The sequence below is a fragment of the Balaenoptera ricei genome, chromosome 4 (genome assembly GCF_028023285.1).
Source record: "Balaenoptera ricei isolate mBalRic1 chromosome 4, mBalRic1.hap2, whole genome shotgun sequence".
Lineage (NCBI taxonomy): Eukaryota > Metazoa > Chordata > Mammalia > Artiodactyla > Balaenopteridae > Balaenoptera > Balaenoptera ricei.
In genome coordinates, this window is record NC_082642.1 from 15,129,986 (window position 1) to 15,151,046 (window position 21,061).

At 37.4% G+C, this 21,061-nt stretch overlaps 1 protein-coding gene and 1 long non-coding RNA gene across 3 annotated transcripts in view; one reads left to right on the forward strand and one right to left on the reverse strand.

Annotated features, from left to right (window-relative positions):
• The window catches only part of LOC132364521 (uncharacterized), a 31,273-nt gene extending 30,149 nt beyond the window's left edge, over positions 1 to 1,124 (forward strand). For both annotated transcript variants that reach the window (XR_009502830.1, XR_009502829.1), the window contains exon 3: positions 651 to 1,124. This is a non-coding gene — a long non-coding RNA (uncharacterized LOC132364521). The remainder of the gene's footprint in view (positions 1 to 650) is intronic.
• Positions 1 to 21,061, reverse strand: part of PLS1 (plastin 1) — a 110,277-nt gene that overhangs the window by 27,448 nt on the left and 61,768 nt on the right. The window contains exons 3-9 of the mRNA XM_059920170.1: positions 16,950 to 17,113; positions 14,991 to 15,120; positions 11,599 to 11,731; positions 9,761 to 9,842; positions 1,625 to 1,790; positions 1,401 to 1,543; positions 412 to 507 (exon numbers count right to left, since the gene is read on the reverse strand). Of these exons, the coding sequence (XP_059776153.1) occupies positions 412 to 507; positions 1,401 to 1,543; positions 1,625 to 1,790; positions 9,761 to 9,842; positions 11,599 to 11,731; positions 14,991 to 15,120; positions 16,950 to 17,113 (914 nt within the window). The remainder of the gene's footprint in view (positions 1 to 411; positions 508 to 1,400; positions 1,544 to 1,624; positions 1,791 to 9,760; positions 9,843 to 11,598; positions 11,732 to 14,990; positions 15,121 to 16,949; positions 17,114 to 21,061) is intronic.

The window sequence follows — 21,061 nt, forward strand, 5'->3', positions numbered from 1 at the left end:
CCAGATGGCTTAGCATGGAAATTTGGAGCCTAGGGCATGAAAAATAACTTCTGAAAAGCAAAGAGCCAAGGTTTAATGAAGGGCTGAGGACGCCACCAGGGAATGCTGCCTGAAGCGAACTGTACTCTAAATATGACTGTACTCGCTAGTCAAATTCGTAGAGATGCAAAGTAGCATAGTGGTTACCAGGAGCTTGGGAGAGAGGGGAATGGGGAGTTATTATTTAATGGATACAGACTTCACTATGTGATGAGGAAAAAATTTTAGAGAGGGATACTGGTGATGGTTGCACTTACTGCAAATGTAATTAACGCCACTGAGCTGTACACTTAAAATGGTTAAAATGGTAATTTTTATGCTATGCATATTTTATCAAAATTTTTTAAAATTTTAATTAAAAACTATACTCACATTAAATCCTGAAAAGTCGATGGCAATGGCAGGTCCATCATCCCGGTCACCTTTAGGTGCAATCTGATTAAGCAGATGAAAATAGGCTCTTGAATCCTTTAAGGAAAGAAACAAAACAGAATTTTTCAAATGAATAAAATCATCATTGGATTTAGGGGGAAAAGTATTCAAATTGAAGCAACTGTCCTCATCTCAAAGAATGGAATAATAACTTAGTAACCTTTACTTATTACTTACAGGATCCTGAATGCACTACGCTGTTTCACACTTGAGAGCTTCTAGCAACACTGTTTCCTAAACCTGGAATGCCCTTCCTCACCTCTTTCATTTGTTTACACTCCTAAGGATCAGCATCAGTTAAGATTAGGGTCAAGTTTCCTTGACAAGTCTCTTCCAGTGGGGAGGAAAGTGTTTCAAGCTGCTTCCGTTCAGAGACACACCTGAAGACCTCCTTTTGTCTACTGATTCCCTATGCCCTCTGATACTTTGGCTTCCTCTTAGCTGGTTGTTGAGAAAGTAGAAGTATTAAACTGGTCAAGCCCACAAGGGCCTCTAGTCTAGCAATCAGATGCAATTCTCAGTCGAAATTAACAGACATTCTCATTATAATCTAGTCTATCTGTGGCATACAAAAAGGGAAACGATGCTTTAATCTGCTAATGCTAGCATCTCTTTCCTCTCACAACCAGTTGTATTTCCTTTTAAAAGCCAATAAACCAGGTTTTTTTTTAGTAAAAGATTTTGTGATTATAAGTGGGGGATCCACCTCACACAGAGAAATGCAAACATTTTATTTTCTAAGCTGTGTGCTTGTGAATTAAACTTCAATTCAAATTTAAGTCTGTGATTGAAGTTCTTTTTTGTCTTTGTTTAAAAAATCACAGCCATAACACACACACACATACAAATTAAGTCTGAACTCCTTTTGTTTTTGACATGCATTCTACATCCTTTTTGTATGTCACAGATTTGAACATTAAAATATGAACCTTAATGTCCTGGCTGAAGTTGCTGATGGTACGCCATCCTGCATTGGTCAGATGGTAGTTCACCCAACGCAGCAGTAATTCCTCTGGAGAAAGCTTCATCAACTCTTCTAGATCTTCACCTTCGTTTAGCAATGCAATCAGGGCTGAGAGGAAAACAATGAAATATAAATTCTTCCCATAGTAAGTATATACCAAGGAAAAGTAAATATTTTTGATGACTTTACCTTCATTCCTGGAAATCTCAATATCAGCAAAAAGACCAACTTTGATGATCTGCCAGAGAAGTCCCAAGACCAAGTGAGGTTTTCCTTCTTTGAGATCCTGTGCGCCAATGTTGACCACTGTACAACCAATGGCTGAGGCAGAATTCAGGGCTAGGTTTAAATTTTCCTGAATCACCACAAAGAAAAATACACGTGAGAAAGTATTTTCTAAACTCTTATCAACAAGTTGTGAAGGTAAATAAGACACAATGGATGGTGAAACTTCCCATTTTTTAACATAAGTAGTACTTACATCACCTCTATATGCCAATGACTTTCAAAGCCGTATCTCCAGGCCACACTTCCTCCCAGCACTACACCTGTATACGTATTTGGTTATGTCTACCTGGATGTTTCACAAGTATCTCAAACTCAACATGTCCATAATTGAAGCAATTTTCTGGCCATGCTTCCCTAGTCCTCCTCTAATCCTCTGTCAAAACTGGCTTTTCCTTTATTTCCTGTCCTGGTTGATAGGACCAACCTTCATTCTTGCTTCTTTCTTCCTAAGTCAGAAACCTGAGCAGAATCCTTCTTCTTCTAACATCCTGTGACCAATTTCTGTCAATTCCACCTTCTAAATACCTCTGGAAACTGTCAGTGCCTTTCTTCAAGTTTCTTAATTCCTTCCTAACACCCATGCTCAGACTTACTCTCTAAAACCCACCTTCCATAGTACCCTGCTGTTGGTAACCTTATTAAAATATGGACCCGATGGCATTCCCTAGCTTTAAAACCCTACAAATGTTCCCCATCATTCCCACTATCTCCTCTCACTCACTCTGTTCCAGCTCTATAGGGCCTTTGAACTTGCTGTTCCCTCTGCCTGGAACACACTTTCCTCAAATATCCACAATTCCTTTATATTGCTCAAATGCACCTAATGGCTTTCTCCAATTGTCCTACACAAAATAGCAAGCATCACCACAGCCTTTGCTGGCACTCATTATTCTCTATTTCACTCTGTATCATTCTCCGACATGTTATATAGTTATATGTTTATTTTTATATCACCCCCAATTAGAGTATGAGCTCTAATTATGATGAGAGAAAGAACTCCTACAACTCAACAACAATAAAACAACCTGATTAAAATATGGGCAGACGACATGAACAGACATTTCTCGAAAGAAGATGTCAGATGGACAGTAAGCACGTGAAAAGAAGATCAACATGACTGATCATTAGGGAAACGTCAACCAGACCACAACGAGGTACCACTTCACACCCATCAGGATGTCTATTATTAATAAATAAATAAATAAATAAAATAACAAGTGTTGGAGAGGATGTAGATAAATTGGAACCCTGTGCATTGCTAGTGGGAATGTAAAATGGTGCAGTTTCTGTGGAAAACAGTATGGCTATTCTTCAAAAAATTAAACACAGAAGTACCATATAGTTTAGCAAATCCACTTCTGGATATTTACTCAAAAAAAAAAAAAGCAAGCTAGGACTCAAACAGATATTTGTATACCCATGTGTGTAGCGGCATTATTCACAAAAGCCAAAAGGTGGAAACAACCCAAGTGTCCAGCCACAGATAAACAGATAAGTAAAATATGGTATAGGCATACAGTAGAATATTATTCAGCTTTAGAAAGGAAGGGAATCCTGCACAGGCTGCAACATGGATGAATCCTGAAGACATTATGCTAAGTGAAATAAGCTGGTCATAAAAAAGAACTATTGTATGATTCCATTTATATGAGGTACCCAGAGTAGCCAAATTCATAGAGACAGAAAGTGGAATGGTGATAGCCAGGGGAGGGAGGAGTGGACAATGGGGAGCTTTTTTTTAAAAAATTAATTAATTAATTAATTTATTTTTGGCTGCACTGGGTCTTCGTTACTGCACGTGGGCTTTCTTTAGTTGAGGCGAGCGGGGGCTACTCTTCTTTGCGGTGCATGGGTTTCTCATTGCGGTGGCCTCTCTTGTTGCGGAGCATGGACTCTAGGCACACGGGCTTCAGTAGTTGTGGCACACGGGCTCAGTAGTTGTGGCTCATGGGCTTCAGTAGTTGTGGCATGTGGGCTCAGCAGTTGTGGCTCACAGGCTCCAGAGCGCAGGCTCAGTAGTTGTGGCGCATGGGCTTAGTTGCTCCGCGGCATGTGAGATCTTTCCAGACCAGGGCTTGAACCCATGTCCCCTGCATTGGCAGGCGGATTCTTAACCACTGTGCCTCTAGGGAAGCCCCAGGGAGCTATTATTTAATGGGTATAAAGTTTCAGTTTGGGAGGATGAGAAGAGTTTTGGAGAAGAATGGTACTGATGAATCCATGGCAATATGAATGTATTTAATGCCACAGAACTGTACACTTAAAAATGGTTAAAATGGTCAATTTTATGTTATGTGTATTTTACAACAATGGAAAGAAAAGGAAAAATGGCCCAGAGTCATCTTGAAGGTGCTCTCTATGGCCAAATCTGGGACAAGTTAAGCACCAAAATAATCAAGCACAGTAATGAATTAAGCCACTGGAACAAGTAGGAATTCCTGAGTCCTATCAATGACACAGAGAGAGAGAAGAGAGGTCTCTGGGTTACAGATGAATGCCAAATAATAAAAGACTGGTAAATGTGGAGGAAGTGCTGGAGTTGAGAAAAACCCATAATTTTGCAACCATCATGGTAAAGACCAAGTTAGGAAAGAATCATCAATCTAGGGAATCTAAAATCTAGGGGAAAATTCTGTTATGGAGCAGGATATCTGCATAGCCTTCAAGTGTTTCCTCATGGACTGCTTATTGCAAGGGAGAAAAAGAAAAGGAAACAGTAATTATACAGTGGAGAAACTGGGTAACATCTTAACCTGATGATAAAAACTAACATCAACTATAAGAGACATACAGATATCTTGTGCCTCTCAATATACAAATTTATAAACTTGATAACTATACTGTGGTAATGTAAGAGAAAATCCTTGTTCTGAGTAAATATATGCTAAGGAATTCACTGGTAAAGAGTGACGAGGTATGTAACTTATCCTCAAGTGGTCCAGGAAAAAATGTTGTGTACACACGCACACACGAGGGAGAGAGCACAAATATTAAAGTGGAATAAACCACTAACAATAGGTGAACCTAGGTAAAGGATGTATGAGTGTTTTTGTACGGTTTTTAGTTTTGCAACTTTTTCTAAGTTTGAAATTATTTTCAAATAAACCTAAAAAAAGGGTAACTCAAAGTTTTTTTAATCCAAACATGCCATTAATTTTAATCTAAAAGCTTACTTGAGGGCAATATTTATTTAATAATATTAATTAATTTTTGCTTTAGTTGTCATCTATCAATGCTATACCAGTGATCAGAAACACAAATGTACAGAAAAAGAACCACCAAACAACAAAAAAAACAGTTTGGGACAACACAAGGCAGCAAATTGGAAAAGACACTGAATTAGAAAAATTTAGTTACCTTGGCTTTTAACTTTTTTTTTTTTTTTTATTCCCTCCTCAAATTTCTTCCCTAAATGACAAATGCATACTATGTACCGATGACATTTTTCCGATCACCTTTTCACCTTTTGGAAAGGCACGGTGGCCTGTTTGCTACTAGGCCTTATTTTTGGGGCCATTTAATGGTGATAAATAATCAATACAGTCAGACTTTTAAGTCACCAAAGATAAGAGGAGGTAACTTTAAGAGCTAGGGGATTTGTTGTTAATTGTGTTTGATTTGCTTTGGGGAAAAGGTAGAGATTGTATTTTCCTCTTTTATTTCTACAGTCCACGTTCGGGTGGGGCTCCTGCTCCCACAGTTTGTTTACATTTTTATGTTTACTATCCAGAAGTTACACAAAGGTTTACAAAGCAGAGTGATTATTTCAATGGCTTCCCCTTGCAGTATGCTGAAGCAATTTATCTTGCTGGGCTCCAAGTAAATGGCTGTATCTCTTGGGGTTTAGTCAAGGGTAATTGAAGTAGGCATTTGGAATTAAATTATTTTTGTAGTGGTATTAAGTAATATTCATTTAAATGCAGTTCTCCCAAAAGAAGGCAGAACCAGAGAATCCTTCAATATATTTACAACCTAAATAAACATGATAAATGTGAAAATATTTTCAGTAAATTTCAAGTATTTTCTAGATATTCAGAAGATTTTTCATACCTTCAGATATGTTTAATTACCTTAAATCAAATCAATATAACTTTCAAGAGACAGCCTCTGCCAATTTACGCTAGACAAGTAATATTTTTCTCTGTTCATTTCATTTTTTTTTTAAATTAATTAATTAATTAATTAATTTATTTTTGGCTGTGTTGGGTCTTCGTTTCTGTGCGAGGGCTTTCTTTAGTTGCGGCAAGCGGAGGCCACTCTTCATCGCGGTGCGCGGGCCTATCACTCTCGCGGCCTCTCCTGCTGCGGAGCACAGGCTCCAGATGCACAGGCTCAGCAGCTGTGGCTCACGGGCCTAGTTGCTCTGAGGCATGTGGGATCTTCCCAGACCAGGGCTCGAACCCGTGTCCCCTGCATTGGCAGGCAGATTCTCAACCACTGTGCCACCAGGGAAGCCCTCTCTTCATTTCTAAGAGCATAAAGAATGTTTGCTCTGGTTGTGATTCCCCAGAATGCATTAGCTGGGGAAAGAACTGGACTGAAAATTATTCCAGTAATAGTGTTAATCTTGCAGTGACCCATTACCTTGACAGCATGGTACTGTGGCCAAAAGAGATATGTAATTTCACCAAATTGACCGTAATAACCAGTGAGAACCAAAACCTTCCACTGCTTTTCTCAGCCTGGACAGTGACAAGGAAACCACACCTTAATGTGACTTTGCACTTATTCCTCTGTCTTCACTGGCATGGCTTTATTCTTCCAGGAGAAGAAGGCAAAATATTTGATTGCTCATTGCAGCCACTACTTGCAAGACCTATCAACTCCTCAGTGGAAAGCATCAATGGACAGTTAATCCTCTAAAAGATCCTTTGACACCCTCACCTTGAAATCCTCCCCTTGCAATTTCCACCAGTTCTGACTGTTGCATCAGTTGCATCATCATCCTTACCCAGTCATCCGTCTCCTCTCTTCCCCTCTCCCACAGTGAAAGACCCACCTTAAACCACAATTCCAAATCATCAATTCTAACCTCAGCTTGAAGACACTGCCATGGCTTTGCAGGTGGTGTTTTCTCTTACTGCTGTAAGCAGTAAAACTCAGCTTTGTCTTATCAGCAGGTTATGTTGGTGATATATGGAGAACCAGCTTTTGATGTTAATTTTATTCAAAAATGTTGGCTTTACAAGTATAGCAAATGATTTATGAGTAATTGGCTAAAAATGGATTGAAAATAAGGAGCTAAAATGTGCTTCCTCAAATAAATGGTAGTTTCTAATTGGTAAATACATTATTGCCCTACTGGAAATGAGGGAATGGGATGACCACTACTGTCTAGAGCCAATTCTAAAGAACAAGAAGTAACAGGAGAACCCCATACAGAGGTTGCTCTCCAAGTCCTAACATGGACAACTGCCCTGAGTGCTCAACCTTCCTTCCTGAAGACCTGTTTTGGTGGGGATAGGCGAGAACAATGGGGAACCTTCACCAACGGAGACATAAGAGAGGTGTTGTTCCTCCTTGTGTTTCAGTGTCCTAATCTGTAAAATAGGATATCTTACCTTACAGAGATATTAACAAAACAATCAAGCAAACATGGCAGTTTATCTTGGATAAGCCATCCATTCTCTCCCATCTATTTTGTGCATCAGTGAATTGTCTGTGTCTAAGATAGAGTCCACTTTACCAGGCAGAAAAATTTACACTGCTGTGTTAGATGGTTTCTCATGTCCCTTCTATTTTGATTAACTATCCAACTCTTTACTAACAGTCTCAAATAGGGTTTGCAAGTTTTCTTTCTTTTAATTCATACCACTTTGCAAATCTTCATTTCCAATAAAGCTTCAATTCCAGATGAGTCCACTTTTGTTAATGATTTTTTTTAGAGGGCTGTGCTAAACACTTATCGGGTAAGGACAAAGGCATTCTTTGTTATTCAGATTTCATCCTTATTTTACATACCATCACTTTCACTGCGTTTGTAACGTCCAAATGAGATTTATGTTTTCCCTACTTAAAGTGTAATTGAAGTTAAGGTTATACATGTGTGTGTACATTTGTAAACATATGTAAGTGTAAAGTATATACATACACACCTTGTATATATGTGAGTATATCAATTGCAATGGATTTTTTACATTTATAAGGAACAGATTCAATCTCCTATACCTACCCTTGTGTTAGTTTCCTGACTTTTAGGTCCCTAAATCATTGCCATCTGTTTGACTCTTACTCATATAATTTTTCTTTCAATAATGACAAACAATCAAAAGAATGCAGCTCAGTAACACACTGGGTAGAAAGAGAGATGACAAAGTATCCAAGATCATAAATGAGTCCTGCTCTTAGCTACTTGATCTCTTTCCCTTGCTTTCATAGTTATTGTATGTCATTGTCATCCTTTTATATTTCTCTTCTTTCATACATCATGATACTTTACCAGCCTATCATCATGAGGTGAAAAACTATATTATCACAATCCTTTACAAATGAATTAGGCTTCTTCGAGATAAAGTTTCATGGGAAACGGGTAGCTGTCTAGCAGATCTATTCCCAGAGCTCTAAAATTACTGAATAAACAAAACAGATTTAATAACTACAGTAACACTTTGCCCCTTCCCAGAGGGCTATCTTTTCTCATTCTACATTAGTACACTTTTTCAAGCATCTTAGAGACCTCGACTATTATCCCTACTCATATTGGAAGAATGCTATCTCTAAAAATAGAAATATAAAAGACTTAGCCCCTCAGACCCATCCTATAGTATTGCAAAAATAGTTACAGAACATTTTTCTTCATTTTCTCCAATGCACTGCATATAAGTATTAAAAGTAAAACCGTACAATTAATTTATACAATAGTAAGAAATGTTGTATTTCAGATTCAGGGCCATAAAAAATTGTGTGACACATGTATTCTAAAAATAAGATGTATATTTTCAACAATGATAGATATTAGAGGAAACATCCTGACACAAGATATGAAGGAAAATAAACTTCTGGCAATTGCAGTCAGAAAGGGGCTTCTTCAAGAATGGTAGTTTCTGCTAGGAATATGTAACATTATTGGAAAATGGGGTCAAGAAAGCCATGTTAGTCAACAGCCAATTCTGTACTAATCAAGGATAACAGGAAATGGGAGGACCCCTTGGATAGTCTGAGACTAACCATGTACCACTACTCCAAGGTCATAGCTTCCTTATAGAAGAGCCTTAACAACCTTAGCAAAATCAAGAATTATACCTGCCAATAGAAATAAAGGAAACAGCCTAGCAGTAGCTCACTTTTAATAGCTACAGCTGTGACTAGTACATTAACTTAGTTGCTTATTACTACCACCACGTGAGAGTGGCAGTATAGCTTGGTGATTAAAAGGATGGGCTCTGGAGCTAGACTACTGGGACCAGATCCTGGGTCGGCCACTGTGCAACCTCTCAGTGCCTCAGTTTCCTCATCTGTAAAATCATAGTATCCACCTTATTTTAAGGCTGCTGGGAGGAGTCAAAGGGATAATTCATGTGGTGTGTTTAGAACAGTGACTGGTACCTAGTATGTACTTAGTAGATACTGATATTCCCCTATTGATCTAGAGATTTTGAGGGAAAAAGTGTGGTGACTATAAATTCCTGGACTTTAACAAGATCTGAATGGAGAAGCTGACTACAGAACAACCTAGTACAGAAAGAATAGCAAAAATTTTGCGAAATGGTAAAACATGTGGTAAAAATATGGAGTATTCTTATCTCAATCAACCAACAAAAACACTGGCATCAAGCAAATATTCATTAATAAAAATAACTCAGTAACTACAATAGTTGAGTAACATAATGTGAATACTACTTTGTTTCATCCACCATACTTTGAATCTTAATTTCTTCATTAAAAAATGCAGCTGAATTTTTACTTAGTAAAAACCTAGTTTTTAATAGGAAACCAAAATTATGTTAAATCAAAGGATTTGCCTGGGCCTAAAATCCATTAATAAGGGATCCATGATCCTTACAGTAACATGATTACTAGCAAAGGACAAATACTTACAGAAATAGTGAAAGGGGTGAGCTTCTTCTTATTAATGGCTCTTTCATCAATTGTATCTGGTTCAGATAAGTTGATCATTTTACTAAAGAGAAAATGGGAATAATTTAGTTTAAGACTTCCAGAAATGTTTTCAGTTTATTTTTTCAAGTAGACAATAAAGTTAAATTTTGAAAAGTAACTATCCATTTCTTTGAAATATTATACTATAATTCATGTCAGGGACTTAATTTTAAAAATCTAAGAAATATTCCCTAACCTAAAACACATTCATCATTCACTGCAATTGTAATCTTAGCATTTCCTTCTGTTTTCAAACATTCTTGCATTTACTTTATGTGAATCTTGCCTTTATTTCCTTTAATGATCCTCAACATTCAGCAGCCTGAAATGTTGAACAAAAAAATCCTCAAGAAGGCAAATTTCATAAAGTGGTATCAACAGCATTAAAATTACTGTTGTTGCAGAAAGATGAAGAGCCAGAGACTTGGTCTGAAATTTCAGTAATTCAAACATTTTAAAAGAAACTAATATAAAATTTATCTCTGTATTTTAGAATACATTTTGTATTTTAAAATAAAGGTAAGAAAATACCCATTCAATTCATAATAGGAATCTCCTATGAAGGTCAGAGGAAGAGATCAGACTTGTAGGTAGAATTCAAGGTATATTGTATATGTAATGTCCTAAAAACTAATATCCTGTACTCATGGATAGTTTTTTATTTTTAAGTAAAAAATACAGAAAAAAGACTGAGGAAATGTGCCAGAATATCAATAATAGCTATTTATGGGTGCTAAGAATATTTGTGGTGGTTATTTTCTTCTTTGAAAGTCTTCTGTTTTTTTAATAAACTTAAAAAATAAAAGACATCTGCTTTGTTCAAAGAAGTATGCTGGGACTTTAGTACACACAACAAGGACAAAGACATGCCCTTAGAGAGTTTACAATCTAGTGAGCAGAAATTGCAATGAGCCATGGATATGACAAGATTGAATTAAAATGTTAATCTAATTTAAGCACAAATGAGATATATAGTTCTATTATATTTCCTCATGTTCCTGTCCCAGTCAACGATCAACAGTCCCACACTGAGAAGTGAGGAAAGAAACCATGGGGAATTCCCTGGAAGTCCAGTGGTTAGGACTCCACGCTTTCACTGCCAGCAGGACCAGGTTCAATCCCTGGTCGGGGAACTAAGATCCTGAAAGCTGTGTGGCACGGCCAAAAAAAAAAAAGAAAGAAAGAAACCCTGTGAACATTATTAAATGCATCAGAGGAGTAACTCAAAAGTTTCCTGGGCTTCCCTGGTGGCGCAGTGGTTGAGAATCTGCCTGCTAATGCAGGGGACACGGGTTCGAGCCCTGGTCTGGGAAGATCCCACATGCCACGGAGCAACTAGGCCCGTGAGCCACAACTACTGAGCCTGCGCGTCTGGAGCCTGTGCTCCGCAATAAGAGAGGCCCGCGCACTGCGATGAAGAGTGGCCCCCGCTTGCCGCAACTAGAGAAAGCCCTCTCACATAAACGAAGACCCAACACAGCCAAAAGTAAAAATAAATAAATTAATTAATTAATTAAAAAAAAAAAAGTTTCCTGGCATCGTTAAGGAAGCAGATGAAAAAGATACCAAATAAGAGATTTCATTTGAAAGAAAATGTGGGAAAATATATAGTACTTGATTTTCTATATAATATATATAGAATATAAAAATTTCAAGACTAATGTAGCTACTTGTTAACTAATTTCAAAAGACAATGGATTCACTGAATTGTAGTTTTCACTGAATGCTCTTCAGTGGACAGTAAGAACATAGCTCCCTTAACGCAATGCTCAACTCACCAAAGAAGGATGCCATCGGCAAGTGATTTGAAAAGACTGCCGTCATTGGGATTCATAGGTATGAGATGCTTACAGTCAGCGTCATTCTCCAGGGCTTTGTTTACCCAGTTAACAAAAGCCACTTTTTCTTCCTCTGAAAACAGAAAATCTTAGTTGGCATACCTCATTTCACAAAATTAATTGCACTGCAAAAACATAATTTTAAATTTCCGTTCAAAAATAATAAATGCCAATTTAAAAAACCCTACTGAAACAATAAAGGGTTTAAGAGGGCGTAGGTTTAAAGAAAAAGGGGAATTCATTCCACTTTTTTCATCTGATATATCAGGGAAGAGTAAGTCATATAGCTTAAATGAGCACAATAAATATTCGGTTTGATTCTAAAATCTTTCCAAATACATATTGCTTCTGAGAGCTAGTAGATCAGGAACCAAACACCAGCGGTCAGATTACACACACACACACATACACATATATGCCAGGGGGGAAAATACAAGAAACAAATAACCACAGCAATAAATTCCACCTGCCCCCTAAAAAACTTTTATAGAGTTGTGATTTGGAACTTACAACAGAAATACTAGTTTTAATCAAGAGTTGTTTGAATGAATAAAATAGCTCCGTTTCTGTAGAATGTCTATTATAAGAAAACTGACACATCTAGATACCAGTCCTACTCTCAGCCATCTTCATCCTCAACTTCTCAACCCATGGCTTCCAGCATAAAAACAGTGATCTTTAGGCAGAAAAAATTGTTGGGCTATGCAGTGGGGAAAATAGGAAGGAACTTAAAGGAAAAATGGTCTACTGCCTTATTATTATTCTGTAAATATAAAAATGATTTAACAATATAAAACTTAAAGGAAAATAATTCCAATTTCCATCACAGGGTAGCTGGCCTTTCTCTTTATTGCCCCAATTCCTAGAACTAGGTAATTTTCCTAAGGGCATATTTGGCAGATACCCCCAAATTCAATCCGACACACACACACAATCAATAAAGACACAAACATTTACTTCTGTACCTATCATTATCTGCCTTCTTATCTTCTTACCTCACTATGCATACCTGCTTAGGAACTTAGAATCTAGGGATTTAAAGATCACTAAGATACTGTACCTCCCATCAAGGAATTTTTAGGGTAGTGATAAGATAAAACAGATATACGAAGAAATGCAACTAAAGGGAAATGAACATACCACAAGAGTGATATAAGTAATGTTTCAGGGAATTTAAGGAAAGAATCATTTCTCATTAGGTTGATCAAGAAAAGGCTTTATGGAGAAGGTACTATTTGAAAGATAGATATTTAATAGGTGTAGATGGTCAGGGAAAGGAAATGTGTTCCAGGTATGAGATACCACTTCCCAACTACTGGATGGCTGTAATAAACAAAATAGACAATAACAAGTGTCAACGAGAATGTGGAGGAATTGGAACTTTCATACGTTGCTCGTGGGAATGTAAATGTGTGGCCCCTTTGGAAAACAGTTTGGCAGTTCTTTAAAATGTTAAACATAGAGTTACCAAAAGACCACTCCTAGGTATATACCTAAGAGAATTCAAAGCATATGTCCACACAAAAAATGTGTACACTAGTGTTCATAGAGAATTATTCATAATAGCCAAAAAGTGGAAACAATCCAAATATCTATCAGCTGATGAAAGGGTAAACAAAACGTGATATTAGCCATAGAACAGAAATTATTCAGCAATAAAAAAGAATGAAGTATGATACATGCCACAACATGAATGATCCTTGAAAATATCATGCCAGGGAAGAAGCCTGTCAAGTGAAAGGCCACTACTGTATAATTTCATTTACATGAAATTTCCAGAATAGGCAAATCTATACAAATAAAAAGTAGATTAATGGTTGCCAGAGCCTGGGGGGAGGGGGAAATGGGGAGTGGCTGCTAATGAGCATGGGGTTTCTCTATGGAGGAATGAAAGTGTTCTAAAATTACAAGGTGCTAATGACTGTACAACTCTGAATATATTAAAAACCACTGAACTATACTTTCAAAGGATGAATTTATGGTATCTCAATTATATCTCAATAAAGCTGTTCTTTTTTTAAAAGCCATTAAATATTCTGTATCTGGTTCTAGATAATGGTTACATGGGTGTATTCATAGGTTAAAAAAATCCTCCCATGTACTTAAGAATAGGGCACTGTATGCACGTTACCCTGTGCATCTTACACCTCAATAAACAAGTTTAAAAAAAAAATCTATGGTGATAGACATCAGAAAGTGGACAGTTACTGTTAGAGGCAAGAGGGAGACACCCAAGGTGATAGAAATGTTGTGTTTTGATCTGGTTGGCAGTTGCATGAATGCAGCTACATGATGCATACACACGTGAAAACTCATTGAGCTGTACATGTAAGATCACAGCACTTTGCTAAATGCATATCATACCTTACTAAAAAGTTTTTTTTTTTTTTTAATGGAGAAGCCAATTCATTAGAATGGACAGGCAGAAATAGAGTTAAGGAGTAAGTACCTTTCAAAAAATGGAGGTAGCAGTTATAGACCACTGCCTTCCCCACTACACTTCCCTGGTGGGAAAAAGTTAGGAAAATATATACAATGGGTAGGAGAAGTGTGAGTATATTGTTAGAGGAAAATCCATTTAGAAAGGAAGAGAATCAAGAGGATAATTAACAAATTCAGATCTCAAAGGAAGAAAGAGGGGGAAAAGTTAAAGTGAGTTTTTTATCAAAAATTTTAAAAGCATAGTTCTAATTATGTTAACATGAACAAAAGGAACTTGGCCAAAGGCTTTTAGGCATCTTGATCCTGAGAAGCAAGCTTAGCATGGGGCAAGCCATCTCCTGTTAGGAGTTAATGTGACTCTGGATTTCCCACTGGGCTACAATCCAGTGATCCTATCAGATCAAGCAAATCAGGTGCTGTGCTCTACAAGTCATTTGGTGGCTTGATAAAAGATGAATCAGGAATCTCAGTTCCCCAAAATGGAAAGTCCTTGCAATAAACCTCTCCACCATCCCTAAAATAGGTCTAAAGTAAACTCATCTCACCGGTCAGGATGAAAAATCCATTCCAAGGTCATGATTAAACACATTCAGTGCTGAAATATAACTTCTATTTTGCCATTTCTAATCTCTGTTATCCACTGTTCCTGACACATAGTAAAAACTCATTATTACTTATCATAAATTCTAGGATTTTTCATTCTGACACCTCTGAAATTATGATACATTTCAAATCTGATGGCACTTTATAATTTAGTCTCATTTTCCCTCAAGAACACATAAAACAATGGTGTGAATTACAATAAATGTCATCTTAGATTTGATGAAATACAGGACTTGTTGAATGAACCAATGACTGAAAGATTAAATTTGGAGCAGGTGGTTGGTTACCTGAATAAGAATGCTGTGTGCCCTCACTGGAAATGGATGAAGTTCCTCCAATAGCAGTAATCCCTTCTCTCTTGTTAATTATTTTTCTGAATGTTTTGCTGATGTCTTTGCTTTTTAACTCTTGCATTAGCTGGAATGGGAGAGAAATAAAATTGACTCGATTAAATAACCATTAAAATCCGTGCAGCGTAAAGGATAGTTATTTATTCGGAATGACATCAAAATAAATACTAATCAGTTGTTCTTGCACTTATTGCTTGTGTAGACAGATAACTCTCATGTCATTTTATAACAACACGAAATGGACAAATGTTTGCACCCCAACCTATAATCAAACTCAAAGTGTACATACTGAAATTGTTTGCCTAGACTTGCCATGGTCTTTTGTACTAAAAACTAAAGAATAACTAGCTACATGATGAAGATTTTAAAATGCCTTAACAAAGATATTATCCCATCTGTACAGCTCAAACATATACATGTTAAAGTCAAGAAGTCAGCTTTTGCTGGGAATTACACAGGCGTAGAGAGAAACGCCCTCTGTCAGTCCCTCTGTCACTGGCTACCCTAGAGCCTGGATAAACTGAATTCAATCAGTTCTCCATGCATCAGACAAAGTGAGTTTTAAAAAATGCAAATCTGATCATGTCAATTCATACTCTATTCCACTGGCTTCCTACTGCTCTTAGGATAAAAGCAAAAATCCTACAAGACCCTGATGACCTGACTCACTTCTCTAGCCGCATTCCTAACTCTCAGCATCTCAGCTCCAGCCACACTGATGTGTTTTTCAAGTGCTTGAGAGCATTCACCACCCCTAAAGGCACAGAGGCTCTACACATGCTGTTACCTCTGCCTGCCTTGCACAGTACTCATTTCCCCCACCCACCCCTTTTATCTGTTCCTTCAGCTGGCAACTCCGTCTTCACAGCTTCAGGGACAGTCTCCCATTTCCCTGAATCTCTGAGTTCCCTAACCTCCCCACCAAGTTCACTTCCTCCTACTACAAACTTTCAAGGGACCTGTCCTGCTCTGTCACAGCATTTATCACAGTTATCTTTTATCCATCTGTGTGATTCCGTCTTCCCCTCCACCTGTAAACTCCAGGAAAGCTAGAGCTACATCTCTTTTTGTTCAGCACATTACTCACAGTGCCTGAGTTCCTGGCAAGAAAGGAGCTCAAATATTTGCCAGGTGAATAAAGAATGCAAAAGCAGACAATTTCTATTTCATAAATATTTATTCAATTATATTAGTGAATAAATTAGTTCATTAATTTTCATATGAAAGACACAGTCATGGTGGTGTTGATGGAAGGTAGTGACAGCTCTACCTCAACTGCCAGCTGGCAATGGCAACTCAGTCATCTCTCTCAGCCTGAGAGGTTTGAAATACCTGATATGCAATATTCACTTCTATTTTTCTTTTATTGGTGGAGTCATATATTATTTTGCATCTTCTTCAGTTCTCTGAGTCTCAAGGTAGTTTAATAATGAAACCATAGCTGGCATCAAAATTCACCTGGTGGCTTTACCGAAACTGAAGATATAACCAATCACAAGGAAACAACCGGTTTCTAGGAGGTATATCTTCCATACCTTAGCTATTTCAGTTACAAAATAATATTCCACTTCTCAAGACCAAGTACTAAGATACGAAAATACTCTGCATACAGAGATAGTCAATAAGCATTTAAATTCAACTGTAGTTTTAGTAGGGCATGAAAGATGATCATCTAAACCTGACTTCAATTCCAACCATTTGAGAATACTTTTTTCCTTTGTTTTATGAATTATCTGTGGAAATTACTGTTGTTATTGTTACCATCATCATCATCACTTTAAAGCAGTGCATTATCTGGTCTCTGAAGCCAGATTTAACCAAAGAGAGCAATGACATTACTGAAACTCTGCTTGAAGCAAAACAGTCAGTAGCCAGGAGAGGATTTAGATTACTTACTGACACAAACTCTTCGAAGCTGATTTTGCCATCTTTGTTGTTGTCAGCAACTGCTAGAATTTTCTCCACGATTTCGCGGACCTTGTAGCCAGGCAGAGGGAGGCTTGCTTCCTTAAACAGGTCCTGGAGTTCATAGTCACTGACATACCCACTGTTGTCAATATCTAAAAAGATAAATTATGAGCTATCAAATATCACTCAGATGTGCACTCAGAAGGCTGTTTGGGGACTTCCCTGGTGGTCCAGTGGTTAAGAATCCGCCTTCCAGTGCAGGGGACGCGGGTTCGATCCCTGGTTGGGGATCTAAGATCCCACATGCCGCGGGACAACTAAGCCCACGTGCTGCAACTACTGAGCCCACGCACTCTGGAGCCCACGCACCACAACCAGAGAGAAGCCCGCATGCCGCAATGAAGAGCCTGCGTGCTGCAACTAAGACCCAATGTAGCCAAATAAATAAATAAATAAATATTAAAAGAAAAAAAAAAAAAGAAGGCTGTTTGGGAGATTCACAGGCAGGCAGAACCTTTCAGGTTTATTTCACAAGTGGCAGTAATCTTTTCTCCTACACCTGAATTGTACAAGGTATACTATATACTTTACCAAAAAAATTCATATTTAATGAACTTTACCCCCATAGATTTAGGGCTACCCTATGTATTTTAAGTGTATAATAAGGACATCGTGCTGACAGATGAAAAACTCAGGTTTAGCACATGACTAAGTTTCAAAGAATTAAGCATGGGGAGGTCTCAGATATCTAGAAGAAATAGAGCAGCATCGGTCATAGGGGAACACCCACCCAGACTCTGACTTCTTTATGTAATTTATGAAATGGAAATGCTGGTCCCACATTCCATATAAAATATGTGCATCATGTAAAATACACATAAGGCACTTCTGGTCTACATTTCACTTGGTGGCAGTTCTGTTTCACTTGTCAATAATTCATTGCTTCTTCATTAGGTATTTATGATACCATTATGTAGGCTGAATCATGTTCGATGTCATTTTGAGATTAAGTGTTCAAGAAATAATTTCACACCTACATTTGGACTTTTGGAAATAGGTTTCTAGGTGTTTTCACATCATCACTGAGATACCCTTCCCTGGGTTTTCCCTAGAGACTGGATATCAATTCTTGACACAGAACAAGGGCAACACAAAACACTTCTGGCCAGAGCTGGCAACAGGGCTTTGGATTGTTTGGTTAGTTGCCTGGATCCACCTTGTATAGGCTCTCTTTACTCATCTGGTAGTAGTTGCTTTGTTTCCTATATTTCTTTTTCCTCTCAGTATAAGAGCTATCAACACTAAAACTGAATGAATTACAAGACAGAAACTTTTCCTTTAAACTCTCATACACAAGTTTTAGAATTAATACTGTTCAGAATGATGAAAAAATTTCTAAACGAGAATCTACCAAGAACCAAAATAGTGCTATAATCTCAAAAGGAAGCTAAATTGCTTGAAATTGCAATAATTGCTTTCTTTGAATTTAGAGTAAAATCTCATTATTTAGTACATCACCAGTTCAGAATTGTTTCCTATAATTCTGAAATAGACAAATAGACTAGGCAGACTTACTGCCTAACAGCACTGTGGTGGGGAGTATTTAAAAATAAACAAGATCAAGAAAAAGTTACTTACATGCTAACCGTCATGCTAAACTATCATTAAGAGTTAGGGCTCTGAAGATGGACAGATCTGTGTACTTAAATCTCAGCTCCATCCCTACAATCTCTGTGGTTTGGGTGTGACATGACAAGAAATAATAGATACCACTTAATGAGCATATATTCTGTGCCAAGTGATTTGTTAAGAACTTGACTTATCTAATGAAATCCCTACAACAACTTTGAGGTAGTTAATAATATTATTCTAATTTTAAAGATGAGGAAATCAAGGCTTAGGATAAATAGCCATAAAATCACAGTTTAAAAAGAGACAAGACTTTCCTACAACTCAACAACAAAACAACAAACAACCTGATTTAAAAATGGGCAAGGGCTTCCCTGGTGGCGCAGTGGTTAAGAATTCGCCTGCCAATGCAAGGGACATGGGCTAGAGCCCTGGGCTGGGAAGATCCCACATGCCATGGAGCAACTAAGCCCGTGTGCCACAACCACTGAGCCTGAGCTCTAGAGCCCGCAAGCCACAACTACTGAGCCCATGTGCCACAACTACTGAGGTCTGCGCACCTAGAGCCTGTGCTCCACAAGAGAAGCCACGACAATGAGAAGCCTGCTCACTGCAACGAAGAGTAGCCCCCACTCACCGCAACTAGAGAAAGCCCATGCACAGCAATGAAGACCCAACACAGCAAAAATAAATCAATAAATAAATTTATAAAAAAAAGAAAAAAAAAAGGGCAAAAGACTTGAATAGACATTTCTCCAAAGAAGACATACAAATAGCCAGTAAGCACATGAAAAGATATTCAACATCACTAATCATCAGGGAAATGCAAATCAAAACCACAATGAGATATTTTATACTCATGAGGATAGCTGTTGTAAAAACAAACAAACAAACAAACAAAAACAGAAAGTAATAATCATTGGCATGGATTTGAAGAAATTGGAACCCTTGAGCATTGCTGGTAGGAATTAAAATGGTGCAGCCACTGTTGGAAACTGCTTGGTAGTTCCGCAAAAAAATTAAACAGAATTAAATTATCCAGCAATTTCACTTCTGAGTATATACCAAAAATAACTGAAGAGAGAGACTTGAACAGATATTTGTACACCCATGTTCATAGTAACATTACTCACAATAGCCAAAAGGGTAGAAACAACTCAGAAGCCCATCAACAGATGAATGGATAAACAAAATGTAGTAGAGACATACAATGGAATGTTATTCCGTCTTAAAAAGGAAATTCTGACACATGCTACAACACAGATGAACCCTGAAGACATTATGCTAAGTGAAATAAGCCAGTCACAGAAAAACAAATATTATATGATTCCACTTATATGAGCTACCTAGAGTAGCCAAATTCACAGGGAGTAAAGTAGAATGGTGGTAGCCCCAGGGGGCAGGAATGGGGGGGAGGTGAATTGTTGAGGAGTTACTCTTTAATAGTCTTTAATGAGTATAGTTTCAGTTTGGGAAGATGAAAAAGTTCTAGAAATAGATGGTGGTGAAAGTTGCATAACAATGTGAATCTACTTAATGCCAACAAACTGTATACTTGAAAATGGTTAAAATGGTAAATTTTATGTTATGTATATTTTACCACAATTGGAAGAAAAAAGACAAATATTTTAACTTCTCACTTCTCCCTAGAGACCCAAAAATATCCCATCTAGCAAGGTTGGATGGGCATGTCGTTCTCTCTCTGAGAAAAGCTGTTTGGTACAAATTAGCAGAGGATTACTGAGTTCATGAGTAAAAATTTATCTTGTACATAAAGTGAGGAAGTATAAATTCTGCTAGTGTTAGCACTTCCCTCACACAGAGCAAATTATCTTGCTGTCAGAACTGTTCCATCAATGAATTATTTATTCAAAATATCATTAAATAAATATTGCAAGATTATATGTCCATGAGTCATAAAGATTAAAGTTGGTGTGTGAAAGAAAATAGAACTAATTCATTGGTTTTACTAAGACCGAGGTAGCACTTTTATTCAAGCTGCCAAACTGTACCTATAAAATAACGAAAAATACCAAACTAGGAGATACATTTTTATTACTTCCTCTGTTTCAATGTTCGAAATGAGCAGAACATTCCAATAATTGCCCAATTTTTGTCTTAGAAAGACTCTGTGCACTGCATACAATACTCCATAAAATGTATTTTTAACAATAACTTTTTAGAAATCATGCAATGCTCTACTGCCTGCAAAATAACGAGCCTAAGGCGGCCACCATGTGGACTGTATTCTGAAGGTCTGAGTTACTCTGGAAACAGCTGTGCAGGGAGAAGTGGAAAGGCCCAGAGATTTGTAGAATTCACTTTATTTCAGAGCAATAGTTTGTAAGTCACGAGCTTCCTGAGAACTTTACTCATTTTTTTTTTTCAGAGAGAGCTTTATTTTTTAAAACTTAAATCTTTCTTTCTTTATCTTGATCTCTGAAACTTCTGCACTGCATTTCACCTACATT